The following is a 14,168-nucleotide window of genomic DNA, read 5'->3' as shown; positions in this document are numbered from 1 at the left end:
GTGTGTGTGTGTGTGTGTGTGTGTGTGTGTGTGTAAAAGCAATCCTGATAACCAAGTGAGAATTTGAAGTCACTGACGACAAGCAGCTGATTAGGTCACGTGGACGTAGGACTTGTACCTGGATCAAGAGGCAGTTATATACTAACAAAACAAGGGAATACTGCTGGCTTAAAGTCAGGAAAGGTGTGCATCAGGGTTGAATCTTCTGCCCATACATGTTCAATCTGTATGCTGAGCAAAGACAGAAGCTGGATTAGATGAAGAAGATGGCATCGAGATTGGAGGAAGGCATATCGACAATTTGTGATATGCAAGTGACCCAACCTTGCTTGCTGACAGTGAGGAAGACTTGAAGCACAAGCTGATGAAGATCAAGGATCATAGACTTCGGTATGGACTACAACTCATGTAAAGACCAAAATCCTCACAACTGGACCAATAGGTAACATCACGATCACTGGAGAAAACACTGAAGTGGTCAAGATTCTGTCTTGCTTGGATCCACAATCAGTGCTCCTGGAAGCAGCAGTCAAGAGATCCAAAGACACATCACATTAGGCAAATCTGCTGCATAAGACTTCTTTAGAGTTTTGAAAAACAAAGATGTTACCTTTCAGGACGAAGGTGTGCTTTATTCAAGCCAGGGCATTTTTCATTGTGAAGGTTGGACACTGAATAAGGAAGACCAAAGTAGAATCTCTGTGTTTGAATGGTGGTGCTGGAGAAGAATATTGAAAGTACCAAGGACTGCTCAAAGGACAAACCAATCCGCATCAAAAGAAGTTGGACCAGAGTGCTCCTTACTGGCACAAAGATGGGAAGATTTTGTCTTACATACTTTGGACATGTAGTCAGGAAAGACCAGTCCCTGGAGAAGGACATCATGGTGGGGAGAGTGGAGGGGCAGGGGAAAGGAGGTAGACAACAAGAAAGACATACACCGTGACTGCAATAATGGGCTTCAGCACAGGAACAATTGTGAAGATGGCTCAGGACGCGGCCGTGTTCCGTTGTGCTGTACAAAGGTTCGGAACTGACTCAAGGGGAACCTCGTAACAACAACAATCCCCAGTTCCCAGGGATGTCCATTATGCATCCATCATCCTGCCTGTTCAAAGCCACCCAGTGCACAGGGAGCTCAATGCAACCGAGATGGAAGCGTGACCTTCGAGCACAGAGAATGAAGCAGGATGGGAAGATCTAACATGAAGTGATGTATAAGGATAGAATGAGGTGTCTAATGCAGACTGCGGACTAAGAAAAGAGCAAGACAGCTAAAGTTTCACCTGCAGGTACTTTTACGCGGATTACAGGATGGACAAAACTTTAAAAAATACTAAAATAGACCATCTCCAAGGGGAAGCCAGACTAAATCAATCCCGGCTGCCTCCTTGGGCTTTACGCGTGTGGTGCCACCTATACATTTTAGGTTCCATACATGCTACCTGTGGTCTTAAATAGTTTAGGAGAAATCCTGGGTGCAAACCCCCCTACTGCCTAAGTGGGATCCACTTGCCTGGAAATCCAGGGAGCTCACACAATCTGAGAGCAAAAAGTATTGTTGAGCAAGTTACCTTAAAATTTACCTTTTGGAAGAGGGGTATAAGAAGGCAAAAAAACTAAAAATAATGGGTAAGAGTCAACTAAATACTAGTAGGAACATAAAGAGCAGGCTTTTATGACATCTCAATGTCTTAAAAATGGTATCGCAAGCATGTGGATGGGCGGAAAATAAACTGGAAAAAAACCAAACCTTTGGTAAAGCAACACCCAGAATTTTTCGAAACATTATGGAGGGAAAAGGACAACAGTTAATATTAACGTGGTTCCGAACTACATGTGTGTATTTCTTTTGGTTGGCTGTTAAGTCGACAATTGTGAAGAACGGTTAGACCCTTTTTATGATCCCCTAAGCTTCACAGATGGCTGGTAGAGGTTGTGTGAAAAGTTCAATGTTTGGGTTGAAGCTAATGGAGTCAAATTCAAAAGTTTTGATGGAAAAAGGAAGAGACTGCAAAAGGGTGATTAGCTAAATAATCCAGTAACTAAGTTGATGTGCACTTTATGGCTGACTATAAAACACCACCTTGCTCTTACATAGTTAGTGCTTTCAATACCGCTTGAAGCACAGTGCTTGGAGTAATACAGCCCGAGCACGGCCTGGCTTCCCTGCATTCCTAACTGAGAAAACTGTGGCTGGAGCAAGGGTTCCGGGCACCCTCTCAGTAGGGTGTGCTCTTCCTACTGCGCCATCCTGCCTCCAGCCCGTCACAGGGAATGGTCGGTGAGAATCAATCTTCGAAAGGTGTAAGGAAGGGCAGGTGCATGGGGCTGCCAACCTTATCACACAGTCTTGATGGACACACAAAGAAAGGCACAAGAACTGTGTACTCCAAAAGATAAAACTGTATCTTCTGATAAACTGAAACATGAAATAAAACAAAAACAATTTAAGAAACGGTTATGAGCTGTATCCAAAAGCCTGCCCATTTGCAACTGAATGGATGTACCGATCAGGCACTGTTAAAATTTTTATTATAGTTTCCTCCTCACATGTCTAAGGTAGGCTGGATTGCCTCCACAGGTAAACTAGCTCTGTGCCTTCCAAAGGCATCTCCGTAAAGGTTCTGGATTATGTATTATACCACACGAGTTCACTGTTTGGCCAAATTGGATTAAATTTATGTCAGAAATTATGTGCTTTCCATCACTTGCTTTATTTTAAAAACTCATTGGCATTTAAGCCCATAGGTGTTATTCTGACTGAATAGTTTTTATATAATATATACTCCAGTCTAAGTCGAGGCACCTAGTTTTACCACAAAAAAATTGGAGAGCTTTTTCAGCATAAAAAAAAAGTGCGGAAAAAAACCTGGCTTATACTGCAGTATACACAGTAAATGATCTCTAAGATGAAACAAAAAAAATCCTTGCCAAAAAGCGTTTCTTTTAAAAGCACGTGTATGTATGCAATATTAAATATTAACTCACGCAGTCCAAGTCCTAGAATACCACATGAAATTAAAACAGCTCAAGATCATTAAAAAGCCCACTCAAGTATCACCTCCAGTTCTACGCCCCTAGTCACTATGGCCTACCGTGAAGACACTATGAGTGGCCTAAGAGCCACACTGTAACTTTTAATGAGACAAGTGCCACTAACCAAGACCTTTAGCAAGGCTCATAGGACTCATGTCAGCGGGTCTGGCTTCTCGAACACAATTCCGTTCTGATAGGCTGAGCTTACCTCACATGATAATCAGTCGCTGGCCTCAGATCTCTCAGGCTGCATTCTAATTCTTCTCCACTGCAGACAGAGAGAAGTCAACCATTAGTTCAAGGTACTTCAAAAGGAGAAGGGTTTCTGGATTTGGGTCTCAGAGCCAAGACCCAGGAATGAGTCAGGAACTATCAGGTCTCTATTCGACTGTAAGCCAGAAATAAACTTTCTTATTTGTTCTTACTGTATTTTTCGGACTAAACAAAACAAACAAAAACAGATTCCTTTGCATGATGTCAGTCCGAGTCGTAGACAATGGCATGGTGAACCTACTCATAAAATGTCAGAGCATAAGCAATTTAACGGGTTCTCCTTCCCTGGGAGCATTTGCTCAAACCGGAAGTCAAAGGAAAGCAGCATGCCAGCCACCAGCCGTCATTCGAGAACTCTCGCTCACTTACCTGGGCAGGGATTTCGACCGCCAGACTCTCCTGGTGAAATCTCAACCTAATTCCCTGGCACACCAGGGTACTTACAATGAAATTATTTAGAAGATGTAACTGAACTTCTACCTAATCAATCACAAGGAAACAACAAATATAGATAAAAATATTCCATTAAAATTTTTAAAAAGTGTGAGCGCGGGGAGGAGGTTGTGGGCTGTGGGCTGTTCTAGAGAATGCACACTCACTATTTGGTATGCACACTCACTATTTGGTAGTGAGGGACCGTTACTTCCACAGCTCGTGGGACATAAGATACAGGAAGAGGAAGGAGGGAGGCAGTCAGAAGCTCAAGCCAATAGGGCAGAATGTTTCTAGATAGAAAGGTCTGAATGAAACCGATACAGGGATCCCTGGATCTTTCTCTCTCTCTCTCTCTTTTTTTCATCTTTTCATGAGTTTGAAATTATTTCCAAATAAAAAGTTGTAATAAAAATAGGTACAAACTAGGGGCTCACTGCCCACACTTCGCCTGCAGCTCTGTTCTTTGAGCTGCACTGTAGCTTGTAAATATGTTTCATCTGCTGACACAGTTTATTACCAGGACCCTTTACATCATCATTCAGAATTTTAGTGTCTCTTGAAAAAGAAAAAAAAAATCCAAATACTTGGCAATTCGAGGCGATATTCCAAACCCATTTTAGCCGATTATCAGCTGTCCCTGGAAGGTTCAACTCACTCACAGACTTCCCTTGCTTGACCTGACTGGTCCCTCTTATCACATGGGACCCTAGCTCCTTCCACCAACGCACCTGTTGTACTAACAGAATCTACCGATTTGTTTCTTGGTGTGCGGGGAGGATGTAGCTCTGTATTTCCTTAAGGTTTCTACTAACTCAGATTTTTCAAAATAGAACCAAGTGGTCATATGCCAAAATAAGAAGTTTGGGATTTATTCACAGTCTGATGGGGCTCACAGGAGCCCCCTGCAGAGGCCGAGGGAGGAGACCACGGACGGTAAAGGCTGCGAGAGGACAGCACATCGAATGGGCTTCCTTCATCCTCTCCTTTTGGCAGGAAGACAGCACAGAGCTGGAGCAAGAGAACCAGCGACGCAGGTCACGGGGCTGCCCACTGACGCAGCCACGACGCCAGAGGACAGCAATGGCAGGGAGGGCAGTGGGTTTATGTGACCACGTCGCCCTGGGCCGGGCCCGTCTTCCCTGGGGCCACTCACAGGAAGGTCAAACAAGGAGTTACAACAAAACTCACTTCCTGATTCCCCCCCCCCCCCGGGCAAACCTGAGATATGCCCAACAATGGAGGGGGGGGGGGAAAGGACCTGACCCTGAAGAACATTTTTGGACCCCGTTTAGAAAATGAACAGAAGTCATTTGAAGAGTGAGTAGCTCGGAGTTCACTAAACGGAAGGGGCAGTTTAGAGGCTGATTCTGTGTTCTGTGCAGTACAGTTTTTGACCATCTAAGAAAGCCTGGGCACAAAGCTTTTGAAGTAAACCTTTTGAAGTTGCACGATGGGAAACTACTTAGAAAGTAAGAAGGTGAATTGAAAAGACTGACACATCAGAGACTTAAAAAAAAAGTAGTCACATTTTACCTTCATAGGCATGAATAGGAATGAATTTTTTTACCAGTGAGATATGACAAGTTAACAGAACCTAGGGCTTTATTTCACCAAAACCAAACAGCGCTACAAAGTTGTTATTGTCAGTTGCTGTAGGGACAATTCTGCCTCGTGCACAATACTGATATCTACTTAATCATTACATTGAAATTAACAGCATTATGTAATTATTATGACTGTTAGTTCTTCAAATGAGCTAATTAAAGGAAAAAAATCATAAAGCTATTAACATTTTCCTGTTTTTTAAAAATTTTCCTAGCCCAACATCAAAGCTCAGCAGCTCAGAAAAACACATGGAACCAACCATAGGTTACCTGTAAATGATCTTGTACTTTCCATCTCGCCCTTTGTCTGATAAGGCTACCTCATAGCTGTAGGGGAAGGAGAGACTGCTGTGGGGTCCACAGGAAAGCCCCACTGGGGGAGCCCAGGACAGCACAACCGCTCTTGCCTGAATATTGGACACCTGAGGATGAAAAAAAAGAGGGAGGGGAGTCAAATGTGTTCAAATTCATCTCACCTGGACCAGATGCTGCTTCCTCCAATGGTATTTTTGGGACTTCTCTGTGGTGGCACAGAACTGATGCACACTTAATCCAAGGCCAACCATTTCACTCAAAACAAACGATATTCTACATGGTGCTCTCTTGTCAAAACCCTGAGACCCAAAATACAGCTCCTGTAACGTCTGCCAGGATACTGCAAACTGGCATCCAAGTCTAATGCAATGCCCACTCAGTCCTCCAGAAAGTGGGCTGTCCGTCATGCTGGGGCTTAAAAGCAGTAATCATAGTAAGGGAGGAAAATTACTGCATGATGCAGGGATCTCCAAGATAACCACTGTAGATGAGGAAGGCGTTGCATTTGGTGCTGCTTGCTTGGTCTGTAAGTATTGCTCAGCACCGTCACGCCACGCTCCTGGAGTCCTGCAGGTGCCCAGCACAGCTCCATGGGGAACTGTGGAACCCAGCGCCAGGCTGACGTGTGGGACAGGCATTTATGGGCCGCACAGGGATGTTCCACCCCCCAAGCGCTGCTTGAGTTTTTGGTTTTGTTTCTTGGTCAGGACTTCATTCGAACAAAGGGGTCTGAGTCTTAAAAAAAAAAAAAAAAAAACTAAAAACTGGAGTTTGAAAACCCAGGATTGCCATGTATGAACATTGACCATAAATGTTTCCTTCGCCATGTGGTAGCCGACCGTTCCATTGAAATCCTTCATCAGCTGACAAGGCATCATGCCACGAAGCAATCTCCGTTCATTTAGATGGGGAAAATGCCAACTGTGGACAGGCCCCCCAAATAACCCACCAAAGCATACCAAGTAACACATAAACCCCCCAATAACAGGGAATATATAGGATCGCAGACAGCGTTCAAAGCTACAGGGGGCTGGATGCTGAGGGACGGAGGGAGGGGAGCTCGCAGGCCACTCTTGTAGCCAGGTGGACGCCGCCCCTCTCTCCAACCACTGTCTGCCAAACAAACACTGAGCACCTGTGCATCTCTCCTCTCTGTAAAAGTGAAAATCCTCTCCAGATTTCCTCGGCTTAGCAGAAACAGACACGAATGTGGAGCTTACGTAAAATCCAAGCGCCACAGAGAAAATCGGGGTATACCATACTACCTCTAACGCAACGCAAAACTCAGATGCAATCACAAGCAAATAATAAGACAAGAATTCCCTTGACCTGTGCTTGGGACAGACAGGCACGTAACCCTCCAAGGCAGGGGCTGGTGAGGAAGTCTGCATACCGTTACGCAGTCCCATCCTCAGGGAAGGCTCTCTAACACCAAAGCTTCTTCAGCTGTGAGCTGCGATTCCATATGGGGTCATGGAACCGGATGTGAGGTCCCCACATGATGACCGACAGTGTAAGGTTTCTGAACTTAGTTCAAAGTCACATGTGCATTGATTTTGAGGTCCTTCTGGCACTGCCGCAAGCCCTGGATGCAAATTCCTGGTGCCAAGAGGGCTGTTTAGTATCCCTGCTCCCTACTCTCCGGGCGGATGAAGGCCTAGCTGGCCACGGCAGTGCCAGGCTGGTCACAGACCGAGCAATGGCTTCATTTCCTGTTTCAAGACCCACTTTACAGATGCCGCTGCTTTCTAGGACACCCCCAGGGTAAACGCAAACCTTAGTTTCAAGGCCTGTTTCTGGAGAAAGCCAACCTAAAAGCGGGTCCAATTCTTTAAAGCACACGGAACCCACCAAACCGAGAGCAAACTTGCTCCCATGGAGTGGATGCTGGCTCAGAGCAAGCCTGGGAGGAACTGCCCCCGTGGGCTTCCAAGATGGTCACTCCACACGGCAGCCGGAAGTCCCAGCTTTCTCCGGAGGAGCGGCTGGTGTTTTCGAATCGTTGACCTTGCAGTGAGCGGCGTAATGGGTAACACTTTCAAAACATTTTCTTTCTGCCTGAGTCCCTGGTATCAGCTCCTCTTTTTTCCTCCCTCCCTCCCCTCCTCTTCCACCCTCGTGAGCCCTTGATAAACTATAAACCCGCGGTTTTCAAGGTATGGGTCCCGACCCCCTCGAACGTGCCTTTTACAGGGGTTGCCTGATTCATAACAGTAGCAAAATTATAGTTATGAAGAAGCAACAAATATAATTTTATGGTTGGGGGTCACCACAACATAAGGAACTGTCTTAAAGGGTCGTGGCATTAGGAAGGTTGAGAACCCCTGCTCTAAATTATTTTCCTATCTTACACCATCCGTTGTCTCCCTTCACCCACATTCCTGTTGTTCATCAGGGGCTTAGATGTCGATCACTGAGATCAGTTCTCACTCTCTTGCCCCACCTTCCCTCTACCCTCATGTTATTGCTACTCCCATTGTTGTGTCTGAGGGGTTTATCTGTCCTGGATTCTGTGTGTTGAGAGTTCTTATCTGTACCAATGGACATGCTCTGGTCTAGCCAAATTTGTAAGGTAGAACTGGGGTCATGGTAGAGGGGGGTATTCAAGAACTAGAGGAATGTTTTGTGCTTCGTCAGTGCTATACTGCACCCTCTTCAGCCAATTCATCCTTTAAGACCCCAGCCAGGCCTTTCTGCCATACAACCTCCAAGCAGCCTAGCCTCTGTAACGATGAGCTAGACTCCACAGAAGCACTGCATGGGCCTTACCCTCTCTGTGACACACACCTGGTTGGAATTGCGGTCACCGTGCAGGACATTATAGCAACAGACTGTAAGACTCACACAGGACAGGGCCCAGGCGTGCTCAACGGCAAGGAGAGGCTGTAAATCAACTGCTTACTGAATGGAAAATAAAACTTAAGAGAGAGGACGACAGTCTGAGTCTCTGAATCAGGCAACACAGTGAGAGGTAGGTGAGGGAGGTAGGGGAGAGGAAAAATAGCATTACACCCTTCTTTTAAAATCTAAAGCACCCATGTTCCTGAGTCAAACCCCACACTTCTTAATATGGCCCCAGGCTAGCTGCTCCTGGTCACCTTCCTCTCACTGATGTGAGCCCTCTGTAAACACCCCTTTGGGGCGCCATGCCCTCCCACACTCCTCTGACTTTGCTTTGACTTCCCTTGTGTTAGACTCTATTCAAATGCATCTTTGTTCATACCTATAATCACCACCGCTCGGCCTGTACAGCGGCTGTGGACACATAGTGATTAAAATAGAATTTCTGCTCTTAGGGAGCGTAACCATGGTGAGGGGAGACGTGAGCGGGACCACAAGTGGTCTGATACGCCCTGGTCGGGACTCCATTGGTCACTTCCCGGCGCTCAGGCCACACGTTACTGGTACAGTGATGGGAATGAGCAGCACTAAGTTCCCTGTGCCGTTCAGTAGGATCTGCTGAGCTGCGTGCAGCTTCCCTGGCTAGATTGTAAGGTGTCATGACGTGGGCACACCGCTGTCTTTGCACAATGCCTTCACACATATTCTGGGGTGTCATGTTGTTGGATCATTCACTGGAAAGGCAAACTTCTGCTATGAGAAATTCCATTTGCGTGCAATTGAAAACAACAAAAACAAAAAACTGATTAGGTATTAAGGTGGAGACGTGGTCACCCTGATTCTGTGCTGCTACATCACGTCTCAAATAGCCCAAACCCTAGGAGTCTAGATCCCAAGCGCATCTCCCTAAATGCAGGCTCCCCTGACACCCCACCTTTTTCAACAGCTATTAGGATTTGTTTTGCTCCTTGCCCCTTAAACCTAAATTATCAAACCGAACTAGAATGCAAAAAGCACCCACTAAAATTGCTTTTACTGTCCCCCCCTGGACTCCCAAAGCAAAATGTGAGCTCGACTGTCATCAAAAACAGCTACCTGGACAGACGCAGATCTCTGATATGCTAGTCTATCAGGAACGCATTCAGAACATTCGGCATCTTCACCAGAAGACAGCAAGCGCTCTCTACAAACTCTGAGAACAACAGGCCACCGAGATTGCTACCAGGGCCCAGGGGCCCAAATCCCTACCCTGTGTCCTACTGACAAAACTCACAGGTGCTGCCATCAAGTGCATGTCAGCTCGTAGCGACCCCGTAAAGACAGGGCAGACAGTCCCCTGGGAGTTTTCGAGACGACCCCTCTCTACGGGAGTAGAAAGGCCGTTTTCTCCCTCGGAGCCGCTGGTGGTTTTGAATGGCTGACCTTCCGGATTGCAGCCCAGTAGTTACCCATGACCCACCCGGGCTCCCTTTCACACTCTGCAGTCTCAGGTTTCCTTTCTGCAGCAATGGATTCCCGAGAGAAACCGAGCTTTCTCTTTGCTGAGAACTGGGAAGCCCCTCCCCTTTCTGGGCCGATTCCAGGAACTACGTCTGTCCGCAGCGCCTTCCGAAGGCGTGCCAGGGAAAGGTGAGTTTGTCCTCAGCACTCGACGCTACAGTGAGGGACTCAGGACTGCAGGGGCTCTGCCTGGGTTGAAGCCTATTTCTGAGTGAGCTTCAGTGGGACGATCTCACCCCTTGGGACCAACGAACTGAACTGGGGCACAATCAGCTCAGCACCATGGCTGCTGTCCCTCCCCCAACCTCGCCACCCCCCCCCAAATCGAAAGCCATCAAAGGACGGACTTTTTCATGTCTGATTAATCTGTCAAGACTAGAAGTGTCTTTGTAAGGATGATAAACCTGAGGATTTCTGAATTAGTGATTTACATGGGCCTGTTGTGTAAGATACTCCTGGGAGGCTGCATATTCATTACTTCACACTGAACTGTCTGAGTACCTTCAAGATCTCATAAAGCCAGTCTAGATCTAGATCAGTGATTCTCAAAGTGGGTGATGCCAGTCCCTGGGGCTGCTGGAATGATGGGGTGGGGTGGGGGGGCGTGTTGCAAAAGCAGGCAGATACCTATATTTTATCCTGGATGATAGACTCCAGTACAAACATTTGCCAGGATGGAGCCGAGTAATGTCGGTTTGTTTTTCCCCGAGAAGGGGGCGTTAGGCCAAACAAGTATGGGAATCTATGGTCTAGAGCAGCGGTTCTCGACCTTCCTAAGGCTGTGACCCTTTAATACAGTTCCTCATGTTGGGGCGACCCTCCACCCCACCCCCCAACTGTAAGATTACTTTCATTGTTACTTCTTAACTGTAACTTTGCTACTGTTATGAATCAGGCGACCCCGTGAAAGTATTTCGACCCCCCCAAGTTGAGAACCGCTGGTCTAGAGGATTATCCACTGATTAGCAGCCATTCCCGGAAGTCTCGACTACATTCCAACTTGAAAAATTCTTTTGAGTTAAGAGCTTATATGTGCGCGCGTACTGAAACATGGTAAGACAATGACGGTGCTGCTTTCTGATGCAGAATCTTCATTCTTCATTCTTCCTCCCCATCACAGGAGTTTAATATTACTCTGTGAGATTCTCCTATCATTATTCTCATAGCGTTTTATATGCAGATGGTATTTGTTATTTGGAACAGGTCAACTAGTTCGATTATAAAGTTACTAGACTGTTGTTCTCATGCTCAAAAATAGGAGCTTCTAAATTTGGCCTGGCCTTTGGACTGAACTATGTGGGAGGTCTCTCATCCAGCTAGAGTCCGTTAAGGAATTCCAGCAGACCAGAGAAAACACAGCTTCCCAGGATGGCACCACCACGAGAAACAGTAGGACAAAGAAAAACAAACCAGAAAGGAAAAGGTCACAGAGCTCACTGCTCAAGGAAAAGGGTACCCAATGGGGGCATGCCACAATCAATTGCTTCAATTAATTCTGTCAATGCTCACAGCTTCAAATTGGTTCCCAGATTTATTACTGTTTGTCTTTTAGGAAGTTGCTTGTTAGGATTTACTCACTTCTCCAGTTGTCTCCACAAGTTAAACATGAATGATGGAAACAATCCTGAAAACAAATGCTCCAAGTAGGTGTGAGAGCACTTCTAGCACCACCACAGGTGGCTCCGCTGACAAACCTCCCTAAGCACCTACCCGTGAGAAGTCCCGGGACAAACCCGTAGCCTGGTAGCCTGGCTGCCCCGGTTTCATTAAAGGTCTAAGTATGCGAGTCTCTGCAGTATCTGGGCCGCTCCATAGTGAGCAGACTGTCCCAAGTCCTAAAAGATAGAGACGTGGGGCCTGTGCGTGATAGCTTCATCACGATCATCAGACATGGCAAAGAAGACTGTGCGTGCCATGAACCGACAGAAGAATCCACCATCTGTCTTGGAGAAGTACCGCCAGAATGCAGGACGCTCCTTGAAAAGGCGATTTTGTCTCACATACATTGGACGTGGTATCCAGAGGGACCAGTCTTGGTCGCGACCCCCTTCAGGGGGGTGCGGGGTGGGAGGGTGTCAAACGACCCTTTCACAGGGGCTGCCCGATTCCTAACAGTAGCAAAATGACAGTTATGAAGTAGCAACAGTTTTATGGTGGTGGGGGGAGAGGGTCACCACAGCATAAGGAACTGTACTAAAGAGTCGCAGCGCCGGCAGGTTGGGGACCACTGCTTCAGAGAAGGGCATCCTGCTTGGACTATGAGAGGGTCCGAGAAAAAGACGAAGACCGTCGATGGAAAGATGGGCCCAGTGGTTGTAGTAATGAGCTCTCACAGCGAGTGATTGTGAGGTTGGCACAGCAACGGACAGTGTTTCATTCTGTTGTGCACAGCGTTGCTCTAAGTTAAGCTGGGGGGGGGGCACTAACAACAACAACAAGAACAATGGAGCTCTAGGGAGGTAACTGGAATCCAGGAGAACTGCTTTTGCACTGCAATAGAACTGCAAAGGAAATTGTATGCATTTTATTTGCCTTGCTACCAGATGTCCTTGAGAGGGGGGTGGGGGCATTGGACAAGAAGGCAGCCATCCTTTTTCCAATCGTGTGCCCAGCTTCTGGTTCTGCTCCTGGAAGGTGGCTTGCTGGTCCTTCCCATTGCAGAGTCTTGATATGAGCTTTTGCTTTCCCTTAAAGGCACACTACCAAGAGAGAGGCGAGCATCTTCCCAAGTAGTCTATCAAAGTATATCATTTACTTCTCAGGGAGAATGTGCTCTCACCCCACCATCACGGCTGCGGGCATGAGGGGACTGGGGTTCAAGGAGGTTATGCAACAGGTCACACAGATGTGACAGCTGGCAGGCTGGGCGCCCCGCCCAGAAAGACCAGGTTGTAAAACATAAGGCTGCCTAGTCCTGCTGCTGCTGCCTCCAATTCTAGTATCAGGGCTGCCTACCCCAGCATTCCACCTGCCTGTGCTGGCCAGCCTTTGACCCCCCCCTCCCCTTTGCCCCCCGCCTAGCTCCTGCTTACAGCCACTTCAGTCTGCCATGCGCTTATTCAGCAAGACTGTGCCAGGCAGAGTGCTCAGTATGCGTTAGGGGGCAGAGATGAGTAAGACACGATCATAAACAGGAAATTCCATGGGGGAGGGACAAGATGAGAAGGGGAAAGGACAGGGAGAGAAATAAGGGGAGGTTTAGAGGGGATGGAAGAAGAGGAGACTGGCAAAAGAGGGGAAAACAAACAAAACCACCCTAAAAGCAGTCAAACAACTACCTAGACTGGTCTGAAAAAATGAGTGTATTGAGGAGGCTGTATCAGAGGGGCAAGAAGCCAAAGCATGGCCCTGGACCCTGTGACGATGTCACCTTACCTGGTACAGGGGACTTTGCAGATGTACTTAAGGTACGCATTGTGGGATGGAAGACCCCAGCCCGCTCGGGGGACCCCAGTGAGCCCACAAGGGTTCTTAGAAGTGAAAGGGGAGCGGAAGCGAGCAGGTCGGGGTCAGAGAGGAGGTGTCGAGCTGCGGGCATGGAAACAGAACTGAAGACTGTACTCTGCTGGCTTGGAACCCGAGAACAGGGGCCGCGGGGGAAGGAATGAGGGCAGTCTCTGGAAGCTCAGTGAGGAAAAGGAAGTGAACCGTCCGCCGCCTTGCTGACACGTTGATTCAAACCTGGTGGGGCTCCGTCTGGACCGTTAGCCTCAGGAACTTTAACATCACACATGTGTGTTACAACTTTGTGGTTGTGTGCAAGAGGAGGTGGCCTGCGGGAGCCGGGCACTAAAAGAGCTTTGCTGGTCTGGTACACCTTCTGCCCTGACGACACTGCCACCCGCTGCCTGGAGCTACCTGCAGACCGGTGAAGCCACGCCGGTGGGTGCAAACTGGCAACCTTTCAGTTAACCCCAGCACCAGGGCTGCTGACTGCAAAACACATCCACCACCAAATCCCACTGCCATCGAGTTGACACAGCAGGCTGAGAAGTGTCTCTTTTGGGTTTCTGAGGCTGTAAATTAGTAAGGGAACAGAAAGTTATCTTTCTCGTCAGGAGCACCTGGTAAGTTTGAACTGCTGATCTTGTGGCCAGCAAGCTGACGCGGAATCCACTAGGCCACCAGGACTCCTTCTGCTGGCTATAGGTAAGCTGAACG

At 47.5% G+C, this 14,168-nt stretch overlaps 1 protein-coding gene across 6 annotated transcripts in view; it reads right to left on the bottom strand.

Moving 5' to 3' along the window:
* Positions 1-14,168, bottom strand: part of FNDC3B (fibronectin type III domain containing 3B) — a 362,624-nt gene that overhangs the window by 83,320 nt on the left and 265,136 nt on the right. For all 6 annotated transcript variants that reach the window (XM_075547032.1, XM_075547035.1, XM_075547036.1 and 3 more), the window contains 2 exons: positions 5,622-5,773; positions 3,248-3,307 (listed from right to left, as the gene is read on the bottom strand). In XM_075547032.1, coding sequence (XP_075403147.1) covers positions 3,248-3,307; positions 5,622-5,773 — 212 coding nt within the window. The remainder of the gene's footprint in view (positions 1-3,247; positions 3,308-5,621; positions 5,774-14,168) is intronic.

This window comes from Tenrec ecaudatus, chromosome 4 (assembly GCF_050624435.1).
Source record: "Tenrec ecaudatus isolate mTenEca1 chromosome 4, mTenEca1.hap1, whole genome shotgun sequence".
Lineage (NCBI taxonomy): Eukaryota > Metazoa > Chordata > Mammalia > Afrosoricida > Tenrecidae > Tenrec > Tenrec ecaudatus.
Note: the sequence above shows the minus strand (reverse complement) of the source record. Positions and strands in the feature narration are given on the sequence as shown.